General features: G+C 41.5%; 1 protein-coding gene across 1 annotated transcript in view; it reads right to left on the minus strand.

Moving 5' to 3' along the window:
* Positions 1–1,673: 1,673 nt before the first annotated feature.
* MREG (melanoregulin) overlaps positions 1,674–14,516 on the minus strand; it is a 50,493-nt gene continuing 37,650 nt past the window's right edge. Inside the window, exons 3-5 of the mRNA XM_024564003.4 lie at positions 5,984–6,074; positions 4,535–4,698; positions 1,674–3,335 (exon numbers count right to left, since the gene is read on the minus strand). Of these exons, the coding sequence (XP_024419771.1) occupies positions 3,201–3,335; positions 4,535–4,698; positions 5,984–6,074 (390 nt within the window). The 3' untranslated portion in view covers positions 1,674–3,200. The remainder of the gene's footprint in view (positions 3,336–4,534; positions 4,699–5,983; positions 6,075–14,516) is intronic.

The following is a 14,516-nucleotide window of genomic DNA, read 5'->3' on the forward strand; positions in this document are numbered from 1 at the left end:
GAGTTTTTAACCCACAAGCCAAGAAACAAATGGTGGTGCTGACAAGTCCAATATGTTCAGCTCAGTAATTCATTCTGGAAGAGGGGAGATGATCACTGGGTGGATCCACGGACTCGATGGACCCACTGTTAGTCCTGAGATACGGCTCCATTTATTACCTGAATCCTGTATGTGCCCATTCCTAAAGGCACACTGTAGTGAATCTTGTCCCCGAGTATCAATTTCATCTTGGATTGTGCATCCCACATCCTCAGAGTGCTTGGGTCCACTCCTCTCGCAGAGTTACCCAAGGAAGTAACCACAGGTCCTTTGGAGGAAGGGGTATCACTGCCCTTCACACTTGCAGTAGGGTTGCAAGGCCCCCACTTCTTGGAGAACCAGCCTTTCCTTCAGCCAGTGGCTTCTGGGTCTGGAGATTCAGCAAGAGAGCATCACTTTGTAACTAGGGTGGGCATGCCCTGTCTCCTGATCGCCTCTCCATCCCTGAGATCTCTTGTTGGTATAGCTTGAAGAACACTCTCATTGGCTACCTATTTTGCCCCTAGGGATGCCATGTTCTATTAACCACCTCTAAATCTCTCTGCAGGTACTCCTCTGACCTAACTACTCGTCACTGTGTCCACTATACTTATGACAGTAAAACACGGCCACTAGGTCCCACTTCTTCCATCCCCACTGTTATCAGTGAGCCCACTTCTGGAACAGCATCTGGCCCGCAGGAGCTACCAGAGCTCTCAGTGATGCTGGGGCCCCTCACCGGTGCATTCCGCCTCACTTCAGTCGGTGTGCCCACTGCGCCTTCCGAAGTGCTCCCTATGAAAAAGCATAAATACTGCAAGTACCATATGCTTTCCCTCATATGTGGAATCTAATGAGCAAAATAAACTAACAAGCAAAATAGAAACAGGTGCATAGAGAACAAACTGACCACTGTCAGAGGGGAGGGGGGTAGTGGGGCTGGGTAAAACAGGTGAAGGGGTTAAGCAAAAACCCCCAAACCCTCATAGACACACACAATAGTATGGTGATTACTAGAGGGAAAGGGGGGTGGAAGGAGGGCAAAGGGGGGATAAACAGTGATGGAGAGAGACTTGACTTGGGGTGGTGAACACAAAATACAATATACAGATGACGTATTATAGAAATGCACACCTGAAACCTGTATAACTGTATTAACCACTGTCACCTCAATAAATTCAATAAAAAAGTAAAAAATAAATAAAAATATAGTTTATTATTTGCTGCAATAATTAATACCCATTAATAGGAAATCAGATGCTGAATCTGCTAATTACAGAGTTTTCCCCTTGGTGTATGTTAAAATAAACAACTATTAATATAAAAATTTCCATCATCTACCACCTAACATCGCCTGCGCTCACAGATAAACTTTGAGAAGTACCACAGTGGTCAACAGGGAGATGGCCGTGGGTCCTGGTCTGGCTGAGCACCTGGTGACTTCCAAAGTTGCCACGTCAGTCACCCTCAAGCCCCGCCCCATGTTCTGCAGTGTCCACTGACCCTGAGCACAGAGCTGCCCCTTCACTGGCTTTGGAACGAGGGCAGGTCCTTCAACCCATGGGTCTCTCAGCTTCTTCACCCTTCAGTTTAAAGGGTATATGGAGAGAGTATCCGGTCCCTCTTATTTCTTGGAAATATAACACACATCCAAATGAAAAGTGAATACAGAAACCTTTTAATTCCTTTCAAGGAAAACTTCCTGGATAACCCATGTGCTTTTATAACCATAGAGACAATCTTATGCTTAGTCATCCAATACCAAAAATAAAGACTATGGTTACACTTCAATCTCCGTAGATACAAACAATGTCATCTGTTTTGACATCGAAAAGGAAGAAAGACAGAACACAAATTCCAAGGAGAAAAAAATGCTTTCTCTGTTTAATTTATTTTATTGTTTGTTTTTTATTTTGTCTATTTCACTGTTTGTATGTTTATCTTGAGAGGGCCCAGCGAAGGGAGGGAAAATATCTGCAGGCTAATTTTAAACAGTATGAAAGGGATTAGGCACTAAATATTTTCAAAAATAAGGCTTTTAGCTTATTATGAAACTAGGGAAAATTTTCTAACTGAATCAGTTAAATTGGTCTGCAATTCATTAATAATGGAGAACATGTATCTCCTCTAACGAATAATTTAAACATTGCATACACTACCAAAGAAACTAGTCAGGGTATGGGTGTTTTCAAGTCACAATTCCCTGGGTCAGACTAAAAACAATTACTTTTTAGCCTAAAGTCAGAAGAGCAAAATCTGTAAAAGTGACAATATTGCCGTTGTTCTCAGCAATCTACTCATGAATCCTGCAAGTTCTGAAAGTCTTTTCAACAAAATGAACCCTGATTTCTTGGCAAGATCTTTGCTTAAGGGGCAAGTAACTTTTGAAGGAAGGAGAGCCCAAATGTTTCTGTTTATATATATTATCCTGGATGAGATATCAAGAGCTTTTGGATTAGAGGTGGACAGTATGCAAAAACCAGATACCAATAGTGTTGGGGATTTACGATGTGCGTACCATAACAGAGGTTTTCATATGCAGCTGTAGGATGTTCTGCTTGGGATCATTCTGTCGGAACTCCTGTCTGGGCAGCACTCTTACACATTTCTATTATTTGGTACATCTGTATTTCTAAATTATTACAACTGATACTTAAAATGATGTCTCTGACACTCTTCCAGGTTGTGTAGGTTTTTCCAAATTAAAGAATGGTCACATAGTGCCTGGTATTTTGGTATTAGCCTATATGTATAACAATTATTTTAAAACTGGTAATCCATATTGGGCTCAATGAGAGCTCTCTCCACTAATCTTGCCATTTTACTAACCAGAATATCCCATTCTCCCAGTAGGATTAAATGATTAAGGCTTATCATACAACCCAAAACAGAATGAGGCCAGTGGGTTCTTGGAATCCAGTCACCAGTGATGAAATATCCCGCTGACCAACTCTTTGATGCAAGAATTGCATCACCAGGGTGTTATAATGCACCCTGAACATCTCACAGAATAAAGTCCGCATGAAGCCCAGATACACAAATCCATAGATTTTTGTAGGATTCAGAATTGTTTTTCACTTAGCCCTCTACTTGCTCACTCTTGTCTACATTCATTAGTCCAGCTTTGGTTGGCTGTTGGAGCTCCAGTGGAAGAATTCCAATTCTGCCCCCTAGCCTCTCCTCTAGGGACTTGGAAGTGGCAGGCAGTGCAGTTCTTTCTGGTCATCTGCCAGGCATGGCACCCCAGGCTTCTTGGGGTAAGTTCGACAGGCGGTTTTAAAGAACTCTTCTGCAGCATCAAGAGCAATGAGACGGTCCTGCCAAAAATTAAATACAAAAATGTTGTCAAGATGGAAACCGAGCCCTATTGATGGGAAAACCAATCTAACAACAAAACCCACCCTAGAAATAATAACGAGGAAACATTTATTAAATTTTTCTCAACAAATTTAGAGACACACCTTAATCCTTTCCTTACATTATCCACAAAACATGCCACCACTCTTAGAGTCCTTTCAAATTCTTTTTCTTTTCTTTTTTTTTAGATTTTATTTATTTATTTTTAGAGAGAGGGGAAGAAAAGACGAAAGAGATGGAGAGAAACATTAATGTGTGGTTGCCTCTCACGCGCCCTCTCAACCAGGGACCTGGGCAGCAACCCAGACATGTGCCCTGACTGGGAATCGAACTGGCAACCCTTTGGTTCGCAGCCCTCACTCAATCCCCTGAGCCAGACCGCCAGGGCTCAAAATCTTTTTCAGTCTTAGGTTATATAAAAAATATTTCTCACATCTCTGACCTAGAAAGCTGACTATACAGCAGAACTGGTTGAAAAACACAGATTCTTGAGCCATAGTCCAAGCCTCAATAGGTCTGAGTGCAATCCGGAAATCTGAATTTTTATTTTTGTTTTTTTAAGGTTAACTTCTGGGACACATCCCTAAAGTGAGCGAGTGTGCCCTTCTGTGTCCTTTCCTGCTTTCTGGTGGCTGGAATGGCAGCCATGTGGCAGGAGCATCCAGCACAGACCATGGTGGAACCACGGAAGAGAGGGACCTGGGTCACGGGGCTGATGCTATACCAGCCCCGGAAGGACTGCCTCTCCACTTCTATGAGAGAGAAAACAAATGTCAACTTTATTGAAGCTGCTTATTTTCACTTCTGGCCAAATCTTATCAAAATAAATCCTTCCACCTATTCATGCAAGGGGGATCGTTTCATTACACCAAACCAATTTATGTGTCAAAAGCCCCTTTCTAAAACTGGCTTGCCGCCCTCGGCCTGGGGTCCAGCGAGCTCGAAAGGAGCTCTGCTGCTCCAGACAGAAATGTGGGTTTGCGAAGGTGCTGTTGGCTCTGGTGCTGCTGGCCAGTGGAAACCAGGGTGCAGGATGCCAGCACCACCTGCTACCTCGTGTTGTGGTGTTGCCAGTGGTGCCGGAAAGAGGATGAAGAATCACAGAAAAGCAGAAACTGAAAGCAAAATCAGGGCAGATGAAAAAAGTGCATCAACTTACCACAACAAAAAGATACCTCTCTGAGAGCTGCCAACCTGCTGGAAAAATCGTGGTCTCTTCAGCCAGTTTTAACAACATCTCTCGCGCTTTCCTTGTGTTTTCAGAATCACTGATGGTGCTGAGTTTTGTCACTGACAACAAAGAATCTGCTTCCTTTTGAAAACCTAAGGTAAAAGAAATGTACCTGTCATGGGAAGTGGTCACGGGAAGTGACTGTCCTGCAGTAGGGTCCCGGCAGGAGACGGAGGGACCCAAACGTGGATTCTGAACAAATATCAGAAAACTGAAGCCAGAGGCACCACTTGCTCCATGTGCTGCTTCCCAGCTCAGAGGAACTGGGTGGCAGTGTCTTTCATTAAAATTCGTTTGATATTTCTTCTTGTTTAACTTTCTTTGTTACCTTTTTCCTCAGAGTTAAGCCTCAGATACTCACCCACCGCCTGCTTTGCCCTCTTTTGGTTGCAAACCCTCCTCCCACTCCCTATTCTTCACCTACTCCGCCGCCTCCAGAATTCCCACCTGCCTTTGCAGCTTGGAAGCCAAAGAGCGGTCCCTTCCAAATCCCTCCTTCTCCAAGCCCAGGTTTCCTTCATCAGGGCAATATGGTTGGCTGGTTAAAAGTACTTACCCAAAGGTATAAAAGACTCATAGATTCAAACCTGCCTGGAGCAAACTACATTTTTAAAAAGATGACTATTAAAGCTCACCAACACTGGGTGAGTAACGGGGGCAAAAGTCTACCCCACCCCACTGCATCCCAAGTAAAGCAACTGGGTACCCTACTTTCAAAAGTTATGATGCCAAGGTGTCCTGCTCTCTTCCAAAGTAAAAGGACTGAAGACTTCAAAGTTATACATTCCTTTTTTAAACATTAAAAGGAGCTTATTTTATAATATGAAGGCCATGTTTATCATATCACAACCCTAGCGGAGTTAAGAAAAATCAATACTCAATATCTCCTCTAGTGCCTCAGGGATTTTCCCCACCTTTGAAGCTTTTCTGCCTTGTAGTCTTTCTGAAACTTCACATGAATTTTGTTGAACTCTTACCAAAAAAAAATGTTGCTTACAAAAAATATCTCTCCCAACCTGCCTCATCTTATAAAACTATTATTAATTGGTCAATTACTCCCAGCTAATTCAATCAATGTACTACACCCAAAAAATCAGGTGTTAGTACTCATATGATTCCACTGTCCTGTGCTCCTGGACATTGAGGACAGATGGAGTTACACGTGGCAAAATGTGTCCTCTAGACACTGGCCGGTGGTAACAGAAAGGTCAGATGTTTCTGCTGGAGGAGGCAGGACAGGAGTGGGGAATAATTCATATACAGTAGCCTTAAGTGGTCAATTACTGACACTCCTTTTACAAAACCACGGTGAAGAACATGAAGAGGGATGATCCCAACTGCTTATTTTCACCATTTCATAATCACCTCCAGACTCACCTAAATCTTCTAAAATGCGTTTCCATTTGTTTCTCACTTTCCTTCGAATCTGTCGAAGGGTGTAGATATCATAGTTGAGTTTTTGCCATTCCTGTAGGAGAATGAAAATTCAGTTTTATTTTTACTCTTTGGTCTAAACCTCTATGCAAATCCCACACTTAAACTCTTTAAACATGTGTTTCTCCTCTTCACTAATCTTCAAAGTGGATCTAAAAGAAGAGAAGGAGACAGAGGAGACAAGAGTCAACAGGAAAACACAGGCTACCATTTCTGGAGAATCTGCTATGTACCAGGAGACACGACACATTGAATTATCCTAATTAAACTCTTCAAAGTACCTGGTCTTGCAACTTCAGTGATCTCACCTGTAAAGTGGGGATAACAAACGTGACCACCCCATTTAAGATTGTTATAAAGGTTAAAGGTATATGAAGCACAATACCTGCACACAGAGGGCACCAATAAAATCCATGTGCTATTAAAGCCATTTTACAGATGAAGAAACTGAGAGCCAAAGAAGTTAATTGGCTAATCCAAATCATCCAGCTAATAAGTATCAGAATTTATACTTGAATCCAGGTCTGACTCCAAAGTTCATGAAAAATGACATACAAAGAACATATAAGTAGACCTAGGAATCCCAAGTTCCTTGCCTCCCAGCCCATGTTTCCTTCACCATATCTCAGCGTGGTTTTCTCTCATTCATAGTCCCATGACACAAAAGAAATCTTTCAGGCACTGAGCAGAACTACCATAAGGTTATCATTCTGAAAACTTGTCTTTTGGGTCCTAGGCCCTCATGTTATGAGCCCGAAATAGAACTTGAATCTTTCAGGAGCATTGGACTCTTTACTGAGCTATAGCATGTCTTTTAAGTGGCATTGAAATTGGTTTTTAAGGAGTTTTATCTAGATGGAACAGTCATTTTATAAAATATACCTTTTTCTCTTAGCAAAACCACACAGCTATCCTAAAGCACAGCTTAAAAGAACATCATTCTAAAATGCTCAATTTAAGACTCAAGTTTTATGATATTTTGACTCCTCTCCCTGAAAATGTTTCAACGATGCTATTATTTTCCTACCAAGCCCCTTTTAAGGTTTGCCTTGCTCATTGCTAATCAACTTTCATGACTGGTTAAGGGAAATCAATTTAGCTGCCACTCAAAATGTTTGAAGATACCACTTGGAAAAAGGAAACTAGCAAAATACAGTGTGTTTTGTTAGGACTGCATTTTAGATCTGTATCTGAGGATATGCCACCATGAGGTCAGGGATTTCAGCTACGTCCCAGAAGTTTGGAAGTGGGGGGTCTGAGTACTCTTTCCTGTTTTGTTTTTGTTTTCGAACAAAGGCTTGCACACACATGCAGCTGCTCGCGAGTGTGGTGACTGGGGTCAGGGAGAAAGTCAGTGGCCACAGAAGAAAGTGAAGTTAACTGAGTCATCTCACAAATACACGACCCTGACCTTATATGCATCATCGTCATGTTAAGGGGCACCTGTACCGTTCCCTGGAGACTGTGTAAGTCATACGGGGAAAAACCTCGAGTACTGTCGTTTTCACTGGATGGGCTTTATTGTACTCAATCGGCCACTCAGCATGTGGCATCTTGGAAAAGAGCGTGGATGCTAGAGCCAGAACGCCTGGGTTTGGGTCCCAACTCCAATATTATTAACAGCTGACTCTGGGCAAGTTCTTGTCTCAAGGCCTCATCTGCAATACAGGGTTAGTAACACCACCTAACTGCATACGTGTATTGAGAGGATCAAATGAATTAATGTAAACACAGAAAATGGGCATTCTCCCCCAAATGCCATGGACATAACAAGGAAAGAATCCTCCAAGACTCGGGGTGGTTTCCATTAGGAGGACTGAGGACGTCGCACATTGCAGTACGCCATGTCTCGTGGCTCCCCAGGAGAAGCGTTGCTCTGCTCTCAGCATCGAGTACAGTTTTTCTTTCCCTGAAAATTACTTCATCTCTCTGGGCATCGTGAATTTACTAAGTGACCAGTTCCCACACGTGCATACAAAGGCAGAGTCATTTCATGAACAACTTAGAGGTGTTTTCAAATTAATCAAAATCTTTGTTTATGTCCTTATTCATGTTCGTTCTCTTTCTTATCTTCTAGGGTATGTTATTGCACTGTATTTTCCTGGAAGTTGCATTCAGTCCTTTTTGATAAGAGGAGGCATGTAAATAATATTTCACAGAGCAGCGCTGTGCTTATTCTCAACGACACTGACCCTCCTCTTTGCTGGAAGAAAGCAGTTGGACTCAGTCCCAGAGATGCCTCACTGTGTGTCCGGAGAACCTGCACACAACCTTAAATTCTGCGACAAGCCACTAGGTGGCTTCATTAACTTACAGTTAAAGGTCTCTGCTAATTTTTCTCCCGGCTTCTTAGGCTTATGTCTTAGACCTCTTCCCTCAACTAAGTGTAGCCAATCACTGTCTTTCAGAGACAGAGTCATCCTTGGGTGGTCCAGGCTTCAGACTTTTTCTTTTTAACCCTTCTGTTCCTGCTGATCATCTAGCAGTTATTTCACTATTCCTAGATACCAATACTAAATGTTTTACAAATCCATCGTGCGGCAGCGTCTGGGACTCTGATACGGGGTTTGATGGAGAAACCACAGTGTGACATTAACAATGACTAAGGGTGGACCCACACATGATGCACTGACCGGCCTGCACAGGGGAGGGGCTGGTTCGGATGAGTGGAATGAAGCTCTGCGTTTCCTATAACCACGTGATTACTGTCTTCTTTTGACAGACTAGACATGGATAATCATAGGAAAGTATCTGGAAGTTCTGCACAAAATTTAAAGCTCTAATGCCAGTAGAAGTTTGGGGAGTATTTTACCTAAGAATTGGGTTTGGTAAAAATCACTATTAAGAGGGCAATTTTAATTCCTTTTTAACACAGCCCCAAAGAACAGAACCTAAAGTGACAAATAAAAAATGGTGATAAAAAAAAAATTTATGAAATCTGCCTACAATTTAAGAAACTAACTCACCTTCCCTGCTACCAGAGAAAAATAAGTGATATCCTTCTACAATTTTTAAATTGTAACAACTTGTTTATAGACAAATAACTTGAAAATAACAACTAAAGACCAGTTAAATCTTCCTCACCGGTGAGGTGAAACTCAAATCTACTAGACACCAAAAGTGAAAGCCTTATTTTCTGAAATAAACTTTTGTTTTTCTCCTAATTTTTGAAATGTGACACTACGGCCCACAACGTTAACAATGAGTAAATTATCAAAGGCGAAAGAAAAAGAAAGTGCAGAATTAACTTCACAAGATAACTGGGAACCAGGCCAAACTGAAAAACACACGTGACTGAAAATGAATCACTGAGGATGCTTATAGCTGAATTCTTGAGGTTTCTCTCCTCACTAGTTGTTGGCCAAATCAGATTAGGGCAAGTAGATAAGAAGGCTGAGGCAACAACATGAAAGGCAGAGCAAAACTCTGTCGCCTGTAACCATCCATAGCTAGTTGTTGCCCGGTTTTAGACCCCGTGAGCTGGCCTTGGCCTTGAATTCCTATTTAAACTCCTGGGATCATTTTATGCTTATCTATACTACATTACTGTGAGGCGGAGGGCAAATGGCACTGTGAAAAGGTACACTTACCTCTTGTTAAAAAGGTGATTTATACAATTTAAGAAATCTAACTACAGATCACATAACCATCATAAGCTCTTAGGAACAACTTCAAAAGGGATCAAGTTATTTTTAATTACAAAAATAACAATCACATAGAAATAAAAATTCAAAGAGAACAGATGAGTATAAAAAGAAAACTAAAAGTTTGCTTTCCTTGTCTTATTTCTCACAGGTAGCCATATTTGAAGATTCCTTACTCTGCCTCCCCCTCCCCTTCTCCTCTTCCTCCTTTTCTGGTAGCTTACACTACCAATTCCTCCAGTATTATTTTAAACTTTCTTTGTACTTTTTGCTATGTAAAAAGAGTAATTTAGCTCTGCCTTTTCTCTACCCCACCTCTCTCTCCCAGGAAGAAGTAGGGAAACAGATTGTTGGTAATATTCACGATCTGTCCCCTACAGCTGCCCCAAACCAAAGCTGGGTTCCGGTAGCACTGAAGAGAGGAGGGATTCGGACACCGGGGCAGCTAACGTGTCTGCAACTAATATGTCTGCCACAAGTAAGCATTTGATATTTGTTTTCCCCAACATCTACATTCCTATTCTATCAATCTGGGTGTCAAGTTCACCTGCATTTTCCTTTGAAGAACAATTACTCACATTCTTAGCCATTAGTGTACACTGATTGGCTTAAGCCAACAAACTCAACTTTGGTTGTATATTAGAATCATCCAGGGAGCATTTTAAAATGCCAGTGCATGGGATCCACCTCCCAAACCAATGAAATCAAAATCTTTTGAACGGCTTCCAGATCTGAAACCCAGTATCCTAGGCCAATCAGTCTATCCCACTGGCTCAGGTACAGACACATAACTCAAGCCAAGGAGATGCAACAAAATCCTTGGGGTTTCTGGGACCAACCAGGAATCGTCTTCTCTCTTTGTGGTCTGAGGTACAAAATCGAGAACTACTCCCATCACGTTTACTGCCCTGAGAAGTGCCAGCCTGAGAAAGACGTCAACACTCAGAGGAGGACAAATATGAAAGAATCACAAAGAACAGAGCTGAAACACATACTGGGCTTCAGAATCAAATCTCTTCTGAAGCCCATCCTACTTCTGTGGCTCTGTTATCTAAGCCAATGCCACTTAGTTTTAGAGAGCTAGAGTTCTTTTTCTGGTCCTTGCACTTGAAAGATTCATGTTATAAAGTCCACTAATTAAGTACATAAACAGAAAAGAAACTATAAATACTACAGAAAATATTAGTCTTATATTTTCTTACCTCTAGTCCCTAGGGTTAGACAGTATATACAACTATTTAGCTGGGGATGAATATGGTTTATAGAGAAAACAGTGTTAATGGCTCCGCCTGGGTCCCTGTCTTTCTGCCCCAAGAGTGTCTTAGGCAATGCCACAGACATAGCAGCAGTCCTTTTCTGTACCCAGGAATTGCTCCCCTCCCTGAATTCTGTCCATCAGAGCAGAGCTTCTGATTCTCACAAGCCTGTTGTTATAGCAGGGGAGCGGAGGCGACTTATATCTAATTGGCTAATTTCTTCTAATTGGCTAATTTCATTGGCTTAACCACTCAATTCCCTTACTTGGAAAAATATGTTGAGTCCACCTGGCTGGATCTAATGACCAGTTCAAAGTTAACTTTGACTCAATAACTATGAGCCAAAATCTATTCACCACCTGAAACCCAACCATTAGGATGACCTTCCTTGTCTTATGTCTTTCTTGGATGGTGAAAAACCATCTTCAAAGAAAGACATTCTTAGATAGGTTAAAATCTACTTCATCTTCTTCATTCCATACCCAAGATCTCATAACCACAAACTGAACTTTAAGAAATGGTTCTTCATATATCTGATCTGCATAAAAAAAAAAAAAAAACAGTCAAGAAGGTCTTTCTGAAATTTTACGGGAAGTTATATAACTTTCCCCATTCTTGACTGCTAATAAATTCAAATCAAATCCAAAGCAACATATCCTTTAAAATCAAAAAGAAAAGAAAAGAATGACTACTTCTTGTTTCCCAACCCAGCTTCGTTTTTCTTATGCATTTATTGTCTGCTTATTTAAGTTAGGCAATATGTTTATATAATTCATAATTCAAAAGTACTAAAGGCTCTTTCCCCCAAGCACATGAACTCTCTACAAGTAATAAATGTTACCAATTTCTCCTGTGACCTTCCATTTTTTCCCCATAAGTGGTAGTATACTATATCCTGTACTTTTCACTTAATAATATATTTTAGCAGTCCATATCAGAAGATGCAAAAGGTCCTAAACCTTTGACTTGCTGACCATCTGGTATAGACAGAAACAGATACTTATAAACATATATATCTGTTTTATAGAAAATGGTGCCCTAAAAATTATAATATTAAAACTAGAAATGCCTTAAGACTTTTTGCTTCTTAGTCACCCTTTCTAACATCACCATCATAAAGTATGAAGTACCCACATGTGTCATGCATTATAAACATCCCTTTAGAAATTTCCACTTCCACTCAATGCCAAGGTTAAAAGAAGACACCATTCACCTGTCTACGACAACACTGCATTACAAAAATTACCATCTAAATCCAGAACTATGAAGGAAATCATAGCCAAATACTTTTACTTAGAAGCGACAACGTCTTGGTAAAATGAATTCTCTGAACATTGTAACTGTTATCTCTTTCCTTTCAATTTTCAGCAATTCCCATCATCTTATGCTACTCCCTACTTAAAAATGACGAGAGATTTTCTAAAAGACAGAAAAATCACCTTGAATGCCTCTCCAATTTTCCTCCACTGGGTATGTGGTGGAAAATATCAGATAAGTAAGAGAAAGACATGCACCATATGGAGGGGGGATCTGGATTTTAACAAGCCTGTAACAGATTCACCCGCCTTTGCTTTTCACAGAAAAATGTGAGATGGATAATGCAGAGTAGTGTAGTTTCACAGCTACTGAAGAACACTCAGAATGGTTGCTGTCAGTCTGGAAAAATGTATTTAGTAACGCACCGTAGGACTCAGCTTCATCATTTTTACCTGTGACTCAGAAAGTCAAAAGTCACAAAAGTAGGAGAGAGCTAATATGTGGAATGAGAGAACCAAGATTTGAAACATATAACAAATTAAGACCTATGAAATAAAATCTACAGGTCAAAATTATTAGACATAAATAAAAATACATCCTACCTACTCTTGGGGTAAAAAAACCCAACACAGTCCAAGCACCAGATGCAGGGACCTGCCTACACAGCATAGCAGTTCTTGTAAAAGACAGGGTAGTTTTAGGGGAAGTCATGAGCAAGAAGACCAGTGTTAGAAGGAACTTCCTATTTGGAATGAAATCTTTGTAACATAATGAGCCCTCCATCCCTGGAACTCTGAGTTATAATATATATTTTAATATAAATAATACATTAAATATTATTAAGGTATTATATATTAATACATTTTATATAATTGCTAGAAATATATCTTCTATGGGCTCTTTCAACAAAATATATTTTTCTTGTTTCACCTGACAAAATCCAAAAAGGACTTAAAGACATTTGCAAAAAAGAAGGTGGGTAGGTAGATAGACAGGTATAGACAAACAGATGGATGATAGATAGATAGATAGATAGATAGAATATTTTCAGAGTATTACTGAAAATATTATATTTTCAGAGTACTACTTCCCAGGTTCTACTCTAAGCTCCTTGCATGTACTAGTTAATTCTCATAATTTGAGGTGCTACTCTACAAGACGGATATTATTATAACATCTTTAGAATAAGAAAACGAGGCTCAGAGAGGTGAAGCAACTTGCCCAAGTGCGTACACCCATAAATGAGAAGCTGGGACTTCAAACTCAGCCAGTCTGGTTGCAGAGTCAATGGACTTGGCCACTGCCCACACGTCTCTTCAAACAGGAAGGGTGGGAGGGTGAGCAAGGTGGGAAGGGAGGAAAGGAAGTAGATGAAGGGGAAGAGGACCAAAAAGCAGCTGATTAGAGAAGAGGCCAACCTGAAGCCACAGCAGCAGCGCTGGAGGAGGAACTAAGAAATCACAATTTGAAATCTTGAGAGAAAAGAAAACTTTTCTACAGGCAAAGAACTCCCAGGCCAAGAATACTGCTGAACCCAAAAACGTCCTCAAGGGTTAGCTCTCTGGGACATTGTGTCCAAGCCTTCTTTGGAGGACTTCAGTTCTACCCTCCTGAAAGCAGGTAAAAGGAGCTCAACCCCTCCCACTTTTTCAGAGTCGCCCACATTCCCTTCTGTCTAGCTGGCAGCCACTTCATTCCTGAAGAGTGAGACATGGGCAAAACCATTCCCTTCAACACACGGGGATGATGGGTGGTGAGGAATCGCAGAAGCTGCAAAGTTTTGAGACTCTGAGGACCCGGAGAAGAGATCAGTATTTTGGACTGGGCTGTGCTTGTCTGCAACAGAGAGCTGTGGAACTCCCCAGGCTTTTCTGCAACTATGCTTTAAGCGGCAGGGTTGACCACACCCTGGGTTTCCTACACTTACCTAAGGCACTTCCTCTACTCCTCACCCCGGGTGCCCCACCTCTCCCTTCAAAAAGAAACCAGCTACAGTATTTCCTTTCCTTGGAGGAGTCCCTGGAGGCTCGCAGCCCTCTTCTCCCATGCTAGCAAGATGACAGGTTTGAAAGAAAGCTGAACTGAGAAGCCCGGCCCAGTCCTGCACAGAGCTCACATGACAACCACACTTTCACTGGTTCACATGATAGGAGCCTTCCTCCTCCCACAGGCAATCAGCCAGCACCTCTGAGCAAACCCCAAAGGGCTGGAGCCTCACATGCCAAATCCAACAGAGAAAGGGTTTTCCAAGGAACTAGCTCCCTCTTCTGAAGAAGACAGTGGATTTCACTGACGCAAGCAGCCAGGACGCCCTTGAGT

Source organism: Desmodus rotundus, chromosome 2 (genome assembly GCF_022682495.2).
Source record: "Desmodus rotundus isolate HL8 chromosome 2, HLdesRot8A.1, whole genome shotgun sequence".
Classification (NCBI taxonomy): Eukaryota; Metazoa; Chordata; class Mammalia; order Chiroptera; family Phyllostomidae; genus Desmodus; species Desmodus rotundus.